We start from the raw sequence: 20,295 nt of genomic DNA on the forward strand, positions 1-20,295 counted from the left end.
ATAGGCTTGCTAGGATCTTCCGTTGTTTACTAACATTTGCAGACTTATTTGAAAGATTGGAGAATGGCTGGATTGCAAAGGCTTATTTCCAGGTTGCCAATCTTGAGAATGGATAGTTCAACACAAGGGGGAAGGACATCCGGGACATCTCCAGACCTATTGACTTCAAGCTGCCAAAATCAGTGGAAGTGCCACTGACACAAACACATTCCAGTGCAGCAGTGGACATCTGATATGTTTTTGATGTTTCTTTTCTCTTTCTCTATTTTTGTCAACTTAAGAAAAATTTGGAAAAATCAGACAGAATAAATATCATGAGTACCTAACAAGAATAGGTCTATCCTAGCAAGGCTTATGAGCTAGATTTGAGACCAAGAGCAGCATTTGCTTCCAAAGAGAATGTCTAGAATCTTAAAGTGTAGTTGTATAAATGAGGACTTGTTGCTAGAACAGCCTCTTTGGGGCTACAAACAGTACCCCACTATGTGATTTAGAACTGCAGGCTTGCAGACTCCATTTTGGCTATGAATTCATGGGACCGTAAACTTGGTACATGCCCATATTTGGCAAAGCTCTTGAGTTGGTTGCTTAGCATGAGCAAACATGAGGTAACTCTCAACCAAGGTCAGTGTAACAAGCGACTGCAAGGAATAACCCTATGGCCCTTCTCTACTCAGAAAAGGAAGCTGGCTGAGCTTCCAGTTAAGGAGAGACACTATTTTTCAAGAAAACAGTAAAACTCCCTTTTCTTGGCATAAAGGATTAGTTTCACTAATCGTGTCCACAGGAATTCAGATAAGGTTCTCCCACTCCACTATTGCTTCTCTAATCGTCTGGCATGGACTAGAGGGAAGGGACATTAGTTTCAAAAGGATTATGATCTCCCCACCTGGAAGGTCTTTCTGATGTTCCAGATAAGCCTTGAGCTCATCTATACATTCCAGCCCATACAGATTGCTCAAACCATTTCACTGTGTTGTTTATTGAGTTCACACCCACCTACCAGTGATTGAATCAAGCAATATGAATTCTTTTGTCAACCATGGATGTCAGCCCCAGCAGCAGGTGTGACCCATGTTTGTAGCCCACACATCAACAGATGGGTTACGTGTTATTTGATTGACTGAGTGTCGTCAAGTTGATGTTGACTCTTAGTGACCATACAGATAGATTCTCTCCAGGATGATCTGTCTTCAACTTGGCCTTTTAGGTGTCTCACTGGCGCATTCATTGCTGCTGTAATCGAGTCCACCCACCTTGCTGCTGGTCATCCTCTTCTCTTTCCTTCAACTTTTCCCAGCATTATGGACTTCTCAAGGGAGCTGGTTTTCACATAATGAGTCCAAAGTGTGATAGTTTGAGCCTGGTCATTTGTGCCTTGAGTGAAAATTCTGGATTGATCTATGATCCATGTGTTTGTTTTCCTTGCTGTCCATAGTATCCTCAAAAGTCTTCTCCAGCACCAAAGTTCAAAAGCATCAATACTTTTTTCTGTCTTGCTTCTTCATCCATGGAGTGTCACAGGGGAAAACAATGTCCAAACAATACCAATCTTTGTAGGTATCAACACGTCATGGCATCTAAATATCCTTTATGTGATATAGCTATTGCAAAAGCTGTAGCTGATGATATGGCTCCAGCCCTGATTCCAACTCAGATCTCAGCCTCCAGTTTGGACCCATCCCCAGACTCAAAGCACACACCATGCTTGGCTGCCCTAGAGAACTGGACCCTCAAAACCCGACCACGTCTGGATTTTTCTTGGAACCAACTATCCTGGTTTCCCTGCTTCTGAGTGACAAGCTTGCCTCGTCCATGTGAGGAGACACAATAACATATGCTACCCTGAAAATGTGACTGACATACCACCAGATATTGGATTAGGTATTACTAATTGCCTGAATCTCCTCACCCTCGTCTCTTTTCCCTTTAAGTCTAAAGCTCTTCAGGCCCTTTCTCTAGCCAGCCCTGAGCCGATTCTATAATAATTCAAACCTTAAGTTAAATTACTCTTTGTGCGATTCCAAATTAGCACTTTTAGTTAATATTTTACCACCTCTTGCCTGCTTATTCAATTTTCTCTTCCTGTACCCCTAAATAAACCTGATTGCACCACCTTTGTCTCCTCTTCTTTTTCCAAACCAAAACTTGGCACAATTTAATACTGTAAAAGACTGTTCACTATAGTCTCACTAATTCCCCACAAAAGCCCAAAAGTAATCTCAGGGTGTTACACCACTGATCCAGAACAGTTCTGTTAACAGACTGGAGAAGATCTACACCATCTGGATTGCTGGTAACTTTGAAAACAGGAGTGGTACTTTAATGGTACCTGTATATTGATAGACTTCTCTTGTGAGGGGAAAATTAAGTTAATCTGGATCCCACGTAAATGGGATCTCCAGGAGTTAGATCAGTGAAATACTTAGAGCAGAGGTGTGAAACTCAAATGGCTTAGTGGGCCAGATTACTGTGCAGATGGCATGGGGCCACACCCATACCTTTTCACTGAAAATATGTTGAACTTCGAAGACAGCAAATTATCCAATTCATATATAATCCTATGTATGTTTACTCAAATCTTATGTATGTCTAACTTAAAAATTTGACCACTATTCAAACCTTCATTACTTTTGGGTAAGCATGCATACAAGTTTGAATTTTGACACGAAAATGGGAAAATGTGGCTTGGCATAAGACATTGTGGCTTGGAGGCTTCTTATAAGAACTTAAACACTGAATCTCTTGCCTGGTGTGTGCTATCTTTCTGATGGACATTTGATCTCTTTGTCCAGCTAGCTCATCCTTCTGTTTGCTCTTTCCCCTTCTGCTCTTTCCCCATTTACACCCTCACGCCTTAAGGTGTGGCATTTGCTGAACCAGATACTGCCTAGATCTTGTCTGTTATCCCCCAGGCATAATTTTAAAAGCTGTTCTAGAACCTTTTTTTATTTTAAGTGCCAGCAGTCTGGTTCCATTTGGTTCAAGTGTAGCCCATCCCTTTTGTGGAGCTTTTGTCCCAAAACGTATCCCAGTGTCTAACAAATCTAAATGCCTCCACCCGGCACCACCGTCTCATCCACTCATTGAAACCCCTCAGCTACACCTCTCTCGTGGAACAGTTAGCATTTCTGAGAATGCTACCTTAGGGGTTCTGGACTTCAATATGCTACCTAGCAGCCTAAATTCTGCTTCCAGGCTCTCCCAACTACATTTCCCAACATCATTGGTGCCAACATGCACCAAGGCAGCTGAGTCCTCCCCAGCACTGCCTAACAGCCTATCTAGATGCTGCATGACATTCACAATCTTCATACCAGGCAGACAAGTCACCTTGCAGCCTACACATGGGTCACAGATTCATCTCCTTATATCCCTAATGATCGAATCACCCACTACTAGGAACCCCCCACCACCAAGGAGTATCCCCTGTGCAAGAGGATATGGGCTCATCATCTACAGAAGAGGTCCCTTCTAAGGGAGCATTTTCCTCTTCCTCGGAATGATGTCCTCCTTCCCTGAGAGCTCCATTTTCTATAACAGCAGAGGGGCCATCAGCCTGGAAGTGTGCGAGACGTTACTGAAGGTCTCTTCCACGTACCTCTCAGAGCTTCTCCAGACCAACCTTTGAGGGAACAAACTTTTTCCCTGAGAGCTAAGAACTCCTTTCACCAAGCACAATAACCATTACTTCTGCCCATTGAGCAGAAAGTCATACATGCAACATTCTACAATACACAGAGAATACACAGCATTGTTCCTGGAAGGACAGGTGGAAGCTATGGCCAGGAGTGCATTCACACAGCTTCCACTTCTGTTCCAGCTGCAACCTTTCCTTGAAAATACAGGTCTGCCCCAGAAAATACATGGAACTGCCCCAGAAAAGTATTTAGAAGTTTCAGTTAATTTAAAATGCAGCTGGCTGGTTATCACCTGCAACTATGGATAACTTCATGGAGGAGAGGTCTATCAATGGCTACTAGTCGTAGGGCAATAGGCCACCTCCAGCCTCAAAGGCAGGATGCCTCTGAGTACCATTTGCAAGGGAGTAACAGCAAGAGAGAGGGCATGCCCTCAACTCCTGCATGTAAGCTTCCAGCAGCATCTGGTGGGCCACTGTGTAAAACAGGATGCTGGACTAGATGGGCCTTGGGCCCGATCCAGCAGGGCTGTTCTTAACCATTCAGTCAGATCATGTTATCCCAATACTGGAAGAACTGCTTTGGCCACCAGTTCATTTATAGCTTCAATTCAAAGTGCTGTTTTTGATATTTAATATTTTCATATCTAAACAACTTGGGTTCCAGATATGTGAAGGGATCTAGATCTCAGCCTATTCCTCAATTTATCTACCCATTCTGCAAGATCTTCTGGATGAGATCCTGCTCGGCATGACAATGCTGGCTGAGGCCCAACTATTGTGTGCATGTGGCAGTGCCACTGTTGCCCCCAGGCTAAGGAATTCCCCCACCCCACTGACTCTCTCTCTCTCTCTTAACTCCCCTGTGATCTTTTGCCAGCAAAGTAACACCCCTCTTTTTGAGTTTTTGGGCTACAAGGAGATTTTGGTGATGTGTTGCTTTTTAACTCTTTCCTATGTTTGTTTTGATTTAGTATTTTATTGTGCAATCTCTAAAACTGGAAGCTACCTTGGGGTCAGTTTAAGGAAAGGCAGTCTAAATATGCAAATAATAAAACAACACAGTACATGCATAACATGTGCAGTCTCTGGTATCTCCAGGGATTTCAGCTAGGAAATACCTCTGGCCCCACTATCCACCACTATGCAGTAGACAAAACTGGATTAGAAAGACCAACGGTGAGGTGTAATTCAGTATAAAGCAACTTCATATGTTCAAGCCTGCAATTCTATGCACAGTTACCTGGGAATAAGCCTCATTAAACTCACTGATCTTAGTTCTGAGTAAATATACATAGGATCCGACCACATAAACTCCCTAGCAACTGGCACTGTAAATGTGTTTTTGGAGCAAATCTCATTGCAGTTTTTAAGATGATCCCTTGCACACTAGACAGAACAAAAGTTTAAGTGTTTATAGTGGTGCTGGGACCACTATAAACACTGGGACCCTGGGACCAATAAGAACTCCAAAGGAAGTGAGAACTCAGTGCAGATGACTGACTGCTGAGAAATCTTAACCATTAGGTTAAAAAGTATACTCATGGCTGTTGAGCTGACAAACACAAACTACCCCAGTTCAGATGTCACCTTTGGGATGGTTCAGATTATAATTTTCCAGCCTATGACATTAAAATGGGGATGCACCAAGAGCACGTCTATGATGACATCTTTCACAGGTGCTATCCTGGCATGTTCCTTTGTAGTATGAATAGAGGGGATGTTTGTCCAAACAGCCACTCGGGGATGTTTGTCCAAACAGCCACTCGGGGATGTTTGTCCAAACAGCCACTCGGGGATGTTTGTCCAAACAGCCACTCGGGGATGTTTGTCCAAACAGCCACTCGGGGATGTTTGTCCAAACAGCCACTCGGGGATGTTTGTCCAAACAGCCACTCGGGGATGTTTGTCCAAACAGCCACTCGGGGATGTTTGTCCAAACAGCCACTCGGGGATGTTTGTCCAAACAGCCACTCGGGGATGTTTGTCCAAACAGCCACTCGGGGATGTTTGTCCAAACAGCCACTCGGGGATGTTTGTCCAAACAGCCACTCGGGGATGTTTGTCCAAACAGCCACTCTGCTTGTGACCCAAACACTAGCAGTATTTGGGTTGCATGTAGAGGTGCTGTTCACAGGAAAAGTCATCCCCCTAGGATAAAAGAACATGCCAAGAAGCACCAAGATGTCTACAAAAGATGTCAACAATGGGTGCACTCTTACGGCATCCCCCTTTTAATCACACTGCTGTAAAAGTATTGTGTGAACCAGTCCTTTGTCACTGAACTTACCAGATGGCCTTATTGAAGCCACTGCTCTTAGTGTCAGCTTCACTCCTGCATTATGGGAATAATTATTATAGCTTAACAAAGGGCTAAGCAAGATATATTACTAATGTGGTTTTTTTCTTTCTTTACTAAACAGCAGCTGGATTGGGACACTATGGATCAGGGCCACACTCTGGAGGAAGGGGGGCTTTAACCTTTTGCCCCCACTGTGATCCTGAACTGAATCCCACAACTCTGCTCTCTGTAGCTGCTATTTACCTTGGAATGGAAGTTGTCATTGGCACCCATGGGAGTGGAAAGTGAGATTTAGATCAGGATCACAGTGTGGAAAAGGGGTTAACATTTCCTTTCTCCACACTACTCCCTTGTCAGTATTGAACAGGTCCTTAATGTTGAAGTTTAATGCTCTAAGCCAAGCCAGCATCAACAACATCATCAACAACAGGCCCTATCCATCCCCAGCACAGTATTCCTCCAGTGGCTGTTGCTGATGTCTTAATGTTTCTTTTTTAGATTGTCAGCCCCAGGAGTGTACCAAGGTTGGAGTGGACCTGGAGATGAGATTTTCTCCTGGCCCCATGTCTCTGCTGCAGAAGAACATTAAGGACACATGTAATATAGTGCAGCAGATTAACAGAGGACAGGAGACTACAGTTACAAGGTCAGGGCTGTCCCTAAGGGGGCACAGGGCTGGGGACAAATCACCATGTGTGGGACCTCCTTAACATTTCAATTAATATGTAAAAGTGTAAACCACTTTGAGACTTTTGCAGGATCATCTCAAACCTAGCAGAACAAGTCTATTAAGCCTTCAGACTTCAGATAGAGTCTCAGTTTTTAACATGGTGCTCTGTGAAAAACTCCACCTGCCCACTCTCTCTATGGCAGAAAAATGCAGTAGCACTATAAAATCCACTTTGCCCAGCTATTCTGGAATACTGTGCAGGTTCTTGAGGGCCCAAACAGCAATTGAATGAACAAGAATGTGAGGATGTAACAAGATTATTCATGCATATATGCATTATCAGAAACGTTTCAACATGTAACTTAGCATATTCCCATCCCATATATTTCTTTCTCCACTCTGTTTCTAAAGGATTCTGCTGTGCTCCCTTAGTGTTCCCTCTATGCAGGAGTGTAGCTATAATTGAACGGATGGCTCCTATAACTGAACGGATGCCCCCCCCCAATTCTACCCATCCTTATGTTCTTCATTATCTCCCTCTCTTCAAGGGGCCACCAGTGAGAGGGGTGAACACAGACCCCCCTCCCCTAGCTCCACCCCCACCTCTGCGTTCCTAATCATTTCAGAATAAAAATACAAATATTTTCAAGGGCAAGAGAGACAGGCAACTTGTAAAATAAGTTAAGAACATAGGAAGCTGCCTTCTACCGAATCAGACCACTGGTCCATCTAGTTCAGTATTGTCTACACAGACTGGCACCGGCTTCTCCAAGGTTGCAGGCAGGATGCCAGTGAGAGAACTTGCAACCTAGATGCTCTTCCCAGAGTGGCCCCATCCCTTAACAGGAATATTTTACAGTGGAGTGCTCACTCATGTCTCCCATTCAAATGCAAACCTGCTTAGCAAAGGGGCCAATTCATGCTTGCTACCACAAGATCAACTCCTCATGATGCAAAGTCTTGTTTTGAAGCTAGTATATAAAAACAGACACAGATCATAAAATAATGAAGCATAACAACACTAGGGAATGCACTTCTTGTGTGCATCCCCTCCCACACCAAATTAATTTCAAGTTTCATAGCAGGCAAGATTCATTGCAAGCTACATAGCAAGGAGGATTCCCCCAGTTCCAGATCAGCTTTGAGGATTTAACTCCACCCCACCCCTCAATTCATAAATAAATACCAATAATTCCTATCAACTTGTGAAGCTAAGGCCAGCACTTCTGTGCCCCCAGACCCACTCTGGGGTGCCCTGGCATTCCCCTAAAGGGGTGGGGTGGGGCTGCCACAAATCCCCATTATTTCCTATGGGAAATAAAAAATACTTCAGAAATTCACCAATAACCAGAGAAGTGTCCAATTGCCTTGGGGTTTGGTGCCTACCACAAGCCCCACTTTTGTGCCGCTAGCATGCCACCCACCCACACATGTAATGACACAACTAAGAAGCCAACCAACTGGGAACCAAAAAAGAACCACAGAAAGTACTGCAAAGCCAAGGGGACCAAACCAAACACCACAACAGCACAGACTAACTACACAACAGCAGGCACAAACCAACAAGACCTACCTAGATGGCGCAAGGCAGTAAAACCAACCAACTCGGCACGCTAACTGCAAAGAATTCAGGGGCAAGGCAAAAACAACACACTGTTCGCAATCACAGAATCAATAGCTCAGCCAATGCAAAGTCAGCAAATTGAGCAAAACAAGTCTCACAAGATGTAGGACAGCTGATGAGCCGAATTGAGTAAAACAAAGTGTCACAAAATGGGAGGAAAGGCCTGAAATGGACCCTAGGAGGTTCGAACCAAGGCCAGTTTGGTTTGAACTTGGACTGGCAGGGCAAAACCAATGCCTGGTTTGGTCTGAGTTCAAACTGTCAAACCGAACCGATTCGAACTCAAACCGGTTTGCGCATCCCTATTCACAAAGACATGTATTGTAGGATTTACTGATTTGCTTGCTTTTAAAAATATATATTAAGCTAGCCATTGCGTACCATCAGGGCCCAGTGCTTGTCAGACTTTTCTTGACCTGAACTGTGCCTTCATGATCATGAATAAAAAGTGTTTTTTTCAGCACACGCCTCTTGTTGTATTTGATTCAATTCTGTCAGACAACGAGTTCTCTGTGGGATGCTTGCCTAATCCTCTTTAGTTCAGTAAGATGCCCATTCTCTGTCAAATCTGAGGAAGGATGAAAGCAAGGGACTGCATTAAACAGGAGGGCATGGTTCCGGAGCATTTTCCCACAACACAAGCCCCAAACAGGCAGTGTGGGCTACAGGGTTCAATCCTCAACAAATAGCCAGAAGCAAGCAAGTAAATTGGGGGGGGGGGGAGTCACGCCTTTGCTTTAAGGACAGCTTCTCAGCAACACAGTCACATGGTCTAGCAGAGGAGTTCTGAGGAGCTCTCACGGAGCTCAACAAGAGTACTGGGGGAGGAACTGCACATTCAATCGGGCCCTCCAAGTAGCATGCTGAAGCTTCATAGCCCAAAGGAAGCACAAATCTCAGGTGGGGATGGGGCTGCTTGGGCTTTGCAGCGAGAGCAAATGAGCAAGTAGGAGATGTGGCTATTCATTTGGCGGTGTTTGCAGTGCTGGGCTGTTGAGTGGATGATAGGAGGTGGGGCAGTGAGAGTTGTTGCTTCTGCAAAATTTCCTTTCCACTTGAACAGCTAACACCCAGCTGAGCGGGGGAGGAGCTGAAGACGAGGCTGGGGAAAGCCAAGGCTACTTTAAACCTTTCCTTTTTCTGCAGCTGCTCTCCTCTGTCACTGACAAAAGAGAAATCGGGAGTGATAGAGAACCTTGGGGGGCCTTCAGAGGCTGTGAGCCAGGAGACTTTCGTCTCTGTTCGTCTTATTAATGGTATGCCCCTGGTCAGCCCTTTGGGGACAGGGAGCCATTTATTTTTAACTATGTAAGCCACTCTGAGAACCTTTGTGGGAAAGTAGTATATAAATATTCATCGTATTTGTATCATCATATCGTCACTCCTGCAATAATATCTGGGTGCCATCATTGTCCAGTAAAGGGTATTTGAATTTTTTAAAACAGCCATGTCATGCCTTTTTAAAAGGTTAAAGATGTTTCCCTGCCCATGTAAGCGATAGCCAACAAAGCAGTAGGGCAGGGGAACTAAGAAACACTCATTTGATGTCACATGAACTCCACATTACTGGGGAGAAGTGGCTTGATGCTGCCCATGAGACTCCCTGTAATGTGTAGTTGGGGCTTTAGTCAAACGTGTGTGTGTTTGGGGCGGGGGGGCTATTCCATTTTTTCAGAGGAATTACACTTGTATTTTCACAGCTCCCATTGGCTTTAAATTGGATGTGTGTAGGAGAATTTCTCCAAAGAATTGTGCCCAATTTCAACAGCTATTCACTGTGGTGTATTCATGCCAAAGTACAGGTAATTCAGGAAATGTGTTTCAAGAGCTTGAAACAGGCTGGAAACTCCCTCTCAACAGCCAGCCAGGATTCTGTAATGAAATGTGAAAGGGAGAAAAATCCATCAAGCAAAGCACTTAAGAAGCACTTTTCAAGGTCAAGCTCAGCTCAAACTGGTTTGATAGAAGAATTTCTGATCCCAAAGGTAAGTTCTAAGGGAAATAAATCTATGGTGATATCTTTTACTGAACCAACATAAGCAGGAGTTTGCAAGTTGCTGAGCTAAATTTTGTCCTTTGTGAGAAAGAGAGAGTCCAAGTCTTACCTCATCTTGTGTTACAATGTACACCCACATTAATGACACACAAAATGTAAATGGAAAAAAGAAACTTTTTGGTTTGAAAAAAGCTTCAATTTTTTTTTCAAGATACAGAGAACATACCATAAACATTAGATTTACTCTGGAATTTTGCAAGAAAAGATGAGAGCAAGTTCAAACAACATTCACTGTAAGTCAGTCTTGTAGAGCAGAGGTGTACCTGTCTTATCACACACCATTGTCTCAAAATGGAGGCAGGCAGCATAATAATATATCTCTAAACTATTTCTAGCCAAGAGCCAGCAGCTTTTCTGTATTAACTCCTCTCCTGGTCCTTAAGCTGGCAGGCAGCTTTTTTGACTGACAAATCTCTAAATCTGGTGGTTCTTATGCTGCAGACAGGCAACACTCACTTGCTCAACTGGAAGCAATTGCTACTAACCCCACACAGAGGCGAAAGGAGCTAATGGAAGACTGGTTCAGCAACTATCTGCACAAAAGGTTTTCCAAAGGGGAATTTGCTTCTGCTTTACAATGCTTAGGGTAGGAGTGAGTTCATACAAGGGAGATATTTACAGTGCTTTCAGGTTGTGGCTGTTCACATAGCCGATGGCCTTATTAATTATTTATTTATTCAATTTATATACCGTCCTTCCAAAAATGGCTCAGGGTGGTTTACACAGAGAAATAATAAATAAATAAGATGGATCCCTGTGCCCAAACGGCTCCCAGTCTAAAAAGAAACATTAAATAGACATCAGCAACAGTCACTGGAGGTGGATAGGGCCAGTTACTCTCCCCCTGCTAAATCAAAAGAATCACCATGTCAAAAAGTGCCTCTTTACCAAGTTAGCAATGATTTATTTGACTTTTTTTCATAACAATTGGATCTTAATAAAGACGCATAACATAAGCATCTTTAAAAAGTTGCACTTTTCTGGAGTGTTGAAAACAGTTATGTGGTATACCATCATTTTTGCAGAGCTGTGTGGAGAGACTCCCCTGATAGAGCAAGAGATGGAGGTGTGGCTGCTTGCCTGAGAGTGACGTGGCGGCTCCACCTGCTTCCCCTCTCAGTTCCTAAGTGGGCAGACTTGTTTCCTATGCCCTGCACTTGCAGTCAACTTCCGATCTACAGTATCTTCTTCTTTATATATATTTCTCTTAGACGAACCCGACACTAATCCTGTGTGTGGCAGCTCTCGCAAAGTTCAAGCCGCCAGATAGCGACAGGATGGGCAGGAGGGAAGAAAATGGTGGTGGTGGCGGCAGCTGGCTGGCCACCTGGGGGGAGGCAATGGTGAATGGCCAGTGGCCAGCAGAGAAAACTGCAATGGTGGCGACAGGCAGGCGGAAGGAAGTTGTGGTGGGGATGGGCGGGCAGAAGGAGGCGGCAGGGATGAGCGGTCAGGCAAGAAAATGGTAATGCCAACACGGCGGGGGGGGACGACAAACTAGAGGCCACGGAGAAGAAGCAGCGGCTAAGTCAGCCGGCGGCCGGGGAGAAGAAGCACGGCCAGGCCACCCAGCCGCCAAAGGAAAACAAACTGGGGCTGGGGGGTTGAGAACTAAATGGGCCCTTTTGGGGGAGGGAGAGGGAGGAATATCTAGGGGCGCAGATGCTCTGCATCAGGGCAGCTAGTAATATAATGTTATTTCCCACCCACCCCCCAGGGCTCTCCATTGCCAGCGGTGCACTAGAACAATGAAGAGGCATACCACACAGGCAAATCCATAATCCATAGCAGCTTTCACAAACTGTAGTACAGTAAAAATATCAGTAGAAATATCAGAATAGAACATTATTATTTATCTAGGTGATAAATCTAGGCTAAATCTAGGCATTTACAAAAATACATACAATAAAAAGAGAATAAAACTACTAAACAATTTAAAATTTAAAACATTCCAAGATTACCACAATAATTTATTTTTAAAAAATTTTTATGGCAGCAGAAATACAAAATGGTGTCCGCAGCCACTTTCCGCAGCTCTGAACATCCCCCCCAAAAAAACCTGCAGCTGTAAAAACTGTTCTTAGAACACTCCCTCTCCCAATATGCATTTGGACATCAATGGAGGATATCACAAGGAACATGCTCTTGCTGTATCCCCTTCCCAATCGCGAGGACAGGGATGGTATAATCCAAACTGACCTCATGAGGAAAATGGCACAACTGAATCAAAGGCAGTACTCTTTTGCCAATGGCAAGTCTTGGGGGGGGGGCGGGGGGGGATACTAGCTAGTTACTAGACTAGAACTTCCATCATCTATGACTATTTGCCACCGTGACTGAGGATGATTGGAGTTGTAGTCCAACTCCAACTGGAAGGCCAAAGTCATGCAGCCCTGATTTATACAGACATTTAATCAAGGATGTGGGGGTGACAACTTGTCCACCCCCACATCACTATATGGAAGTCAGATCAGTAAATTAGCAGTTAATAAGTAACATGTCTTTAAAAATATACCAAGAAGTACATATTTTAAAAACATCAGTGCCTTAATATTCTTCTCTTTATACACAATTGTTAAACCAGTTATACTGTTGAGTTACTATGTTAAGATATTTACAAGTGTTCCAGTATAAATAGTTTCCAGGCAAACTTTGAATTTATATGGTATATAACACTGAAGCCACATTAAGCTTATTGATGTTTTCCCCTAATCAAATATTTCAGTCCAACTACCTGCTTACTTGAAAAACTTTGGAATACTTATACAGAAGGTAAAATTAATATGGTTTTCTCATTTTAAGTGGTTTTTACTAAGTATATAGGTCAAACAACATGCCAAAGCAGATTACTTCTATTTAGGACACAAGGAAAATTCAGATAGTAAAATTTTCTGAGAAAAAAAATCAACAAAATTTAAGATAATGAAGAAAAAAATTGTATGGGGATTCCCCCACAATTCAATTATTTCCACTATCTCACTGCATTCAAGTAGCCTCAGGGATGGTTCAGATGAGTGCAGACCAACACATATGATAAGGTCGAGGACATGCTGAGCATGTATCCATCCTGATATCACAGGAAGATATCTCCACATGCCAAAACTTGGAACCTTCTGCATGCGGGCATGCAGATGCTCTTCCCATCCCGAAAGGAATATCCTGCAGTGCCCACACATATCTCTCATTCATATGCAAACCAGGGTGTGCCCTGCTTAGCAAAGGGAACACGTTGTGCTTGCTTCTACAAGAGAAGAGGAGAGTTCTCTATCCTCTGTTCATCCAAACCCAAGGAAAAGAAACTTCTTGATTAAAAAAAATTACCATATTCCCACCCCCATTTTAATGGGCTTGGGCAAGTCATACATATTCCCACAGAAATGTGGTGAAGCACTGCAGAGAATGGAGGGACCCAAATAGTAAGGGTACTCAAACAAAACTGACTACATAAAAAGAATGGAGGATTTTTGTGTCTCTGGTGTGTATGTGGAAAAGCTACGAAAGTCTGAATCCTAGCCAGCAAAGGAGAAAGTAGTCGAAGGTTTGCATCTGCTTGGCAAGAAGAGTTTAGTTGGGGGGGGGGGGCATTGGAAGGATATGTGCTTTGGGGGAAACTCATGCTACTTTAAAATTTAACACACTTTCTGGGTACCTGCCTGCTGTAGATAAACATACATTACAGAAACACCCAGCTCTCCAGTATTCTCTCCTCACAAGGGAAGTAATTTTGTAAAAGGCTTCCCTTTAAACTTCTTCCCCATTTGGGGAAGTGGGGTGAGAGAAACATCCCTGTTCTTAGAGTGTCATCACTCCTCTGTACCTCTATTAGCTCCTAATATTAGGAGGTGATATTGAGAAAGATGTGCGTTCAGCTAATAGGAATGCTTTCAGAGAGATTACGTTTTGTCCAACAAGGTTTTGGATTCACATTTTTATAGTCCACTGATGCAATCCAGATTAAGCTCTTTTCTGCTACAGTCTGATCAGTTCCATTGGAATGTATGTATGCTAACTTTTGCTGGATTTTGCCCAACAACTAAAGAATATCAAGGATGGGTTCACTGCAGGGTAACAATTTCTATGTGCTCTCAAATTCATTTCCAACTGTATTTTTTTAAGGTGCCTGGATTTTACCTTTGGGGGGAAATGTAATATATGATGATTGAATTGATCAGTAGGTATGAAAGGGATGGCGGCCCACCCCTTGTTAACTCACTTAGCAAGGGACCATGTGCTTTGGTCTACCACTAACCTCACTTTCCCTGAGTGATGTGGCACATAGCCAAATCTGATAGGCTGTGTTGTGTAATTATTCACTACACAGTCCCTGATTGGCTGGAATCATTCATGTGATAAATTCATGGAAAAAGAAATCATTAGTGCCAAGGGAAAAGAACTTTATTTTTTTAAAAAAAAAATGAATATCCATACAAATACACCTTTTAAAGAAAAATGTCTACCCCACAAATTAGTAATTTCTACCTAAAAATAAAAATTGAATATTAGACTCAGCTGAGCTTATTTCCAAGCAAATCTGATTTGAGCCTGCCAAAGATTGCACAACTAGCAATGTGTAATCTGGGAGGCTCAAATCAGATTTGCTTGGAAATAAACTGAGAGGGAAAGGGGAAATAAACCAATGGTGTAGTTTCAAATGCAGAAGTGCAGGTGCTCTCTCTGACAGCCGCCACAGCCACACCCTATTAGATTATATTATTATTATTACTACATTTATATCCCGCTCTTCCTCCAAGAAACCCAGAGCAGTGTACTACATACTTGAGTTTCTCTTTCACAACAACCCTGTGAAGTAGGTTAGGCTGAGAGAGAAGTGACTGGCCCAGAGTCATCCAGCTAGTTTCATGGCTGAATGGGGATTTGAACTCAGGTCTCCCCGGTCCTAGTCCAGCACTCTAACCACTACACCACGCTGGCTCTTACTCCATTATATGGAGTAATTTTGGGGGTTCTGCTACAAGAAACCAAGGCTCATTTCCAGATCCCACAGAGCTTGAACTTCATGTGATTACCCTTCAAGAAGAGCAGTCTCAGCTTACCTGCTAGTCACTGGATTCTTATTCTTCACTAAGAAATGGTAAAGTTGTGCTGTTGAGTCAGTGTTGACTTCTGGCAATACATGAGGGGTTTACCATTTCCATCTCCTGCGCTGTAGGAGATGGTACCTTTCAGCATCTTCCCATATCGCTGCTGCCCGACATAGGTGTTTCCTATAGTCTGGGAAACATACCAGCGAGGATTCGAACTAGCAACTTCTTGCTCCCTAGGCAAGTTACATCCCTGCTGTGCCACTGGAAATAAGCAATTCTTGCTCGGTTTTCATTTGCTCCCATTGGAAGGGAAAAAAACACCCCCAAGAAACTCCAAAAACCCAAGTAATGTTGCAGTAGGCATCTTAGTTCATCAATCCCACCCTTGCAGAGATTTCACAAGCTCAAAAAAGCATATCTTCACTTTTCCCCAGCCTACTTGCCCAGCTTCTGGAAGAGAGATCTGCCTTCCCTGGGCTGCTGCTGCCAGCCTTACCAAATTGCTGCCTTTCCTTGCAATCTTATCCCTGAAGTTCTGCAGTGCTCGCTACTGCTCTGGTTTTGACTCTCTAGCCAGATTAATTAAGCTGGGAGATGTATTAAGAGCAGCTGTATTCAGGAAAAACAAGCAAGAGCAAGATAGGCATCAGGCAAGTGAGGGCATTAGTTACACTGCTGTGTGTATTGCACTGAAAGGAGGAGGAACACGAGTCTAAGGGAGGGGATGGTGAATAGTACCTCAGTTTCCTTATTTAACAGATCAAATCGGGAGTAAATACTATTGAACACTCTGGGACTTTCTTTGGAACAACACACAGAGGTGCACAACTCAGTCTTATGCATTATACCTATTATAGATATATTATGCCTAGGAATAATTCCTGTTGAAATCAGAGTTAGCTTACCTCCGAATATGTTCAGGTTTATAATTATTTAGCAAAGTGCCAAAAAGAAGCTACCCATTCCAGTTAAAGAGTAGAGTGCAGAACTTAGTTTGTTGCAGTTATTCAAAGAACACGTATGGAGATTGTTGTACAATCTAAAACGAAATAGGTTTATTGGTGAGGTACATCTTGGATAGGAAATACCCAGTCCTATCTATCAGCTACATAATAGATAGTTAGGGAGAAATAGAGATGCTTCCATCTACTCTCTAAGAGGAAAGGAAGAGGACTGACTCAGCACAGGAAGGGATCAAGGTGGGGGCCACAGATTAGAGGCAAGCAGGGACAGGTAAGGAGACCCTCACTCAGTACCTCTTCTCCCAATGCCCCTAGTGGTTATTAGGATAGTTGGTGCAAAAGGTCGCTGCACTGGAACTCCAACCCCAACAGAGTAACCATGCAGAGGATTGGGATGAACAAATGAAAACCCACCCATCCCCACCAAGGGGATAATGTGCTACTACTATAAATATTTATATACCGCTCTTGAACCAAAGTTCCCAAAGTGGTTTACATAGAAAAATAAATACATAAATAATATGGTCTCTTGTCCGCAAAGGACTCACAGTCTAAAAAGAAACATAAGGCAGGTACCAGCAACAGCCACTGGAGGGATGCTGTGCTGGGGTTGGAAAGGGTCAGCAGCTCTCCACCTGCTAAACATAAGAGAATCGCCTCTTTAAAAGGTGTCTCTTTGCTCAATTAGCAGGAGAGAGAAAAAGAAATGAATCAAATCAAGGCAGACAGAGCACATCATTTACAACCTAAAAGTGATTGTACAGGTGCTTCAGAATCAGGGATGGTCAGGAGAGAAATCAACCATTTGCAAGATGGCTAGTGTGGATCTTGAGGTCCAAATGAACCCCTCCTCTTGCAGCAGTTTATCAGCCTGCCTGGTGGGTGCTAAAGAAAAGCAGGCACAAGCAGGTGTTCCCCCAAAACAATCAAGTGTGTGTTGCAATTTGTAACCACTCCTGAGTAGGGATGTGCACGGAACCAGCGACGAAAAGGACGACGAGGAAGATGACTGACTGGTGGTCCTCCTCCTCGTCAGCCAATCTGTTTTGCAGACTGTGATTTTTTCTGGCCTTGGCCTCCACTGTTGTGTCTCATGTGAGGCTGTAACACCCACCCCACTCCTAAATCCTCAATTGCTTCCCAGCCCGCACCCCTTTGTATGGCTGCAACACCACAGTATATTTTTTAAAGATGTAGAAATACGGTAGACGTTTCAGGAGATGTTGTTTGCCCCACACACAAAATGTGCACATCTTGCATGGCCCACTCACTCCCCATCTCTGGTATTTCATGACCAAAATGTTTTCGTAATCCGTTGTTGTGTACAATGCCCCAGCACAGTTATTTCTGTGTCTCTCTGTATGTGTTTGTTTTACCTTTAAGAAGCAGGGAGGGTGCTCTTACCACCCCCACTGCATTTCCCCTGCTGATGCCATATCTAAAAATTGTCCAGGGGGGCAGCAGCATACCTCCTTGTTGCCCCAGTGCATGTCGGTCCGGAAGTGCCTGATGCGCATGTGTGAGCACGATGTGCACACAAACACTTCTGCTCTGACGCACACCAAAGTGGCAAGGAGGTGCGCTGCTGCCCTGTGGGAACATTTTAAACACAGCACTGGTCCTTTGAACCGTAACAGGGCCTCCGAACTGGTTCATGCACATCCCTACTCCTGAGTGACCTTCTAAGAGCTTTGCGGGCTTTGCTCCAGTTTTATCTACCCCCATCTCTTCCCTTGCACTCTGTTTGCTCCCAGAACAACCCTCCACCTTCCTGCCACCACTGAAGGCATTTGTTACAAAGCAGCAGCCACTGTTTGTCATTCACCTTTTGGTACCAAACGCCAACCCGGAAATGTGCATTAAAAGGACTGCATTTCTTATGGCACCTACCTAGCACATCTAGGCACACAGCATTAGCACAAAAGTACAGTCTACACTTAGAAAGGGGCTGAATGGTGGTGGGGGGAGGGGGTTGATGATAACCTTCCTTCTCATGCATGTCCTTTCAGAGCCTTACAAGGGTTGGATGAGGAATACTCTAATTTGGAGGCTTTGTAAAGTGGGGCTAAGGAGAGTAGGCTGCTTGCTGGAAGCTTCTTCGTGTTGCCCAGCCCCCTTGCAAGCCTTGAAAGGTGGCTAATGCAGTGAGGAGAGGTTACCAGCTAAATAGCCTCCTTTCCTTAACTTGCACCCTCCTTCAGTGCATAAAAGTGGGGGGAGTCACCATTTTTCAACTTGCCTCAGTTGCACAAAAACTTGGGGCTACTTCTGAAGCTAGCAGAATGCAGCAGGCAGTGAGGAGGACAGGCTAGCCAGAGGAAGGGATAGGAATCCCTTCTCATTTCATTCTCTCACAAGCTCCACTGGCTTGTGCTAACAGTCGCTCCTCCAATCCCTTCCTTTTCTCCTCCCTGCCTCACCTACTCTGTGGGTGCATCCTGCAGAGCCTGGCACCACAGGAAATCCCAGGGTTGCCATATTCTGGCTTTCCAAATTCGGGTGCCTAATTTGCATATTATGTAAATTGGCTTGGAAATAATTTCTGAGTAGAATAGTGACTGCATGTTTTGCTCCAGAACTCCGCTTCTACAAGGGCTAGAGTTTAGCTTTTTAAAAGAAAATAAAAGAAAGCAAGCAAGCTGAAATATGGGCAAATCTGGGTGGGCTAAGCAATCTGGGTGAGCTGCTTAAAATCTGGATGAAACTTGAATTTCGGGGGGCATGGCAACTCTAATCCCAGCACATCCTTGCTCCACTGCTGGTCAATGGCCGAATAAACTTATAACTAAAAAAAAAAAAAAAATCCTTGCTCCACGGATGGCACACCTGAGTAAAACCATCTAAGGTGGCCTATATGAGCCCACAAGCCTTTCCTCACCAACTTGGCCCCTTCCTCCCCACTCACCAGTTCCCTAACCCACTTTCCTCTCTTTCTGGTCAAACCTACCAGGTTTGTGCTCAGGTAGAGACAAGTAATGGCAAGTGGGAGAAAGGAAGAGAACATCTCTCCCCTTATCCATCGAGCCCTAAACAACCTCTTCCTTAGCAGGCACCTCAGCAGAAGTGCCAATCGCCAGAAACTGGGAGTAAGGAAGTGAGGGAGGCCTCCCTCTCATTCTCACACCTGGCATGATGTACATAATGCACTTGTAGTGCATCAAGCCACAAGAAGCCCCTGGAAAATGCAGCTTGGGATCCCACAAGGTCAGTGGCCCTTGGGGAAACTACTGAGATCCACCACAGTCTTCTGAAAACTTGCCAATATGGATGGTGTACATGGCAGTAAGCAATTATAACAAATTCAATTCAGAACGTTAAATGGAAATTAAACAGTTTGGCTTCGCACCCTACACATGTCAACATCAAAACAAGTAAACACACACATAAAAAGAGATCTGTGTCCCAAAACAGTAACTTACAAAACTAACCTCTTGGGACTTCTGCTATGAAATTCTATTCTGGGAGCAATATAGAACTAAACAATGTCATCTGAAAATGACGAAATTAGTAAAATTGTACTCTAGTCATTATCGAAAAGTGTTATACATCTGTGTGTACCAGACACAGAAGTTACCGAGAAAGAAGCAGATGAGTAAGATAAAAACCTTACATTCAGTTTACCCCTCATGTGCCAAAAATATTTAGTGTTCTTTTTCAAAAGTACCATACTAATGAATTTCAAGTGTATAAATTAGAGAAAAAATAGGATTAATAGAAGTTAACTGGTTCCAAATATGTCAACCTTCTGTATTTTGTCACTAATAGTATCAGCATCCAAGAGGTAATTAGGCCGCTCACAATATTTGAGAACTTGATTCTACATTCATCACTACAAACAAAAGGGACAGTTCCTAGTATTTTCTAAAATGCTACAAATTAAGTCTAGTGGGAATGCAAATGGCTTAAAACCAGTGTAGCAAAGAGACCTAGGAATGGCATTATCTCCAGAAGCAGGGACTACAATGTGGCAGGAAAAAACCTATGTATCAGTGTCAC

General features: G+C 43.7%; 1 protein-coding gene across 7 annotated transcripts in view; it reads right to left on the reverse strand.

Annotated features, from left to right (window-relative positions):
* SEMA3D (semaphorin 3D) overlaps positions 1-20,295 on the reverse strand; it is a 413,180-nt gene that overhangs the window by 274,094 nt on the left and 118,791 nt on the right. For 3 of the 7 annotated variants that reach the window (XM_053254951.1, XM_053254950.1, XM_053254949.1), the window contains exon 1: positions 8,618-8,707. The exons of 2 other annotated variants lie outside the window; for them this stretch is intronic. In XM_053254951.1, the coding sequence (XP_053110926.1) occupies positions 8,618-8,620 (3 nt within the window). In that variant the 5' untranslated portion in view covers positions 8,621-8,707. Of the gene's footprint in view, positions 1-8,617; positions 8,710-20,295 lie in introns of those variants that run through there. 2 more of the 7 variants (XM_053254948.1, XM_053254944.1) reach the window with 2 other exon arrangements.

Source organism: Hemicordylus capensis, chromosome 5, assembly GCF_027244095.1.
Source record: "Hemicordylus capensis ecotype Gifberg chromosome 5, rHemCap1.1.pri, whole genome shotgun sequence".
Classification (NCBI taxonomy): domain Eukaryota; kingdom Metazoa; phylum Chordata; class Lepidosauria; order Squamata; family Cordylidae; genus Hemicordylus; species Hemicordylus capensis.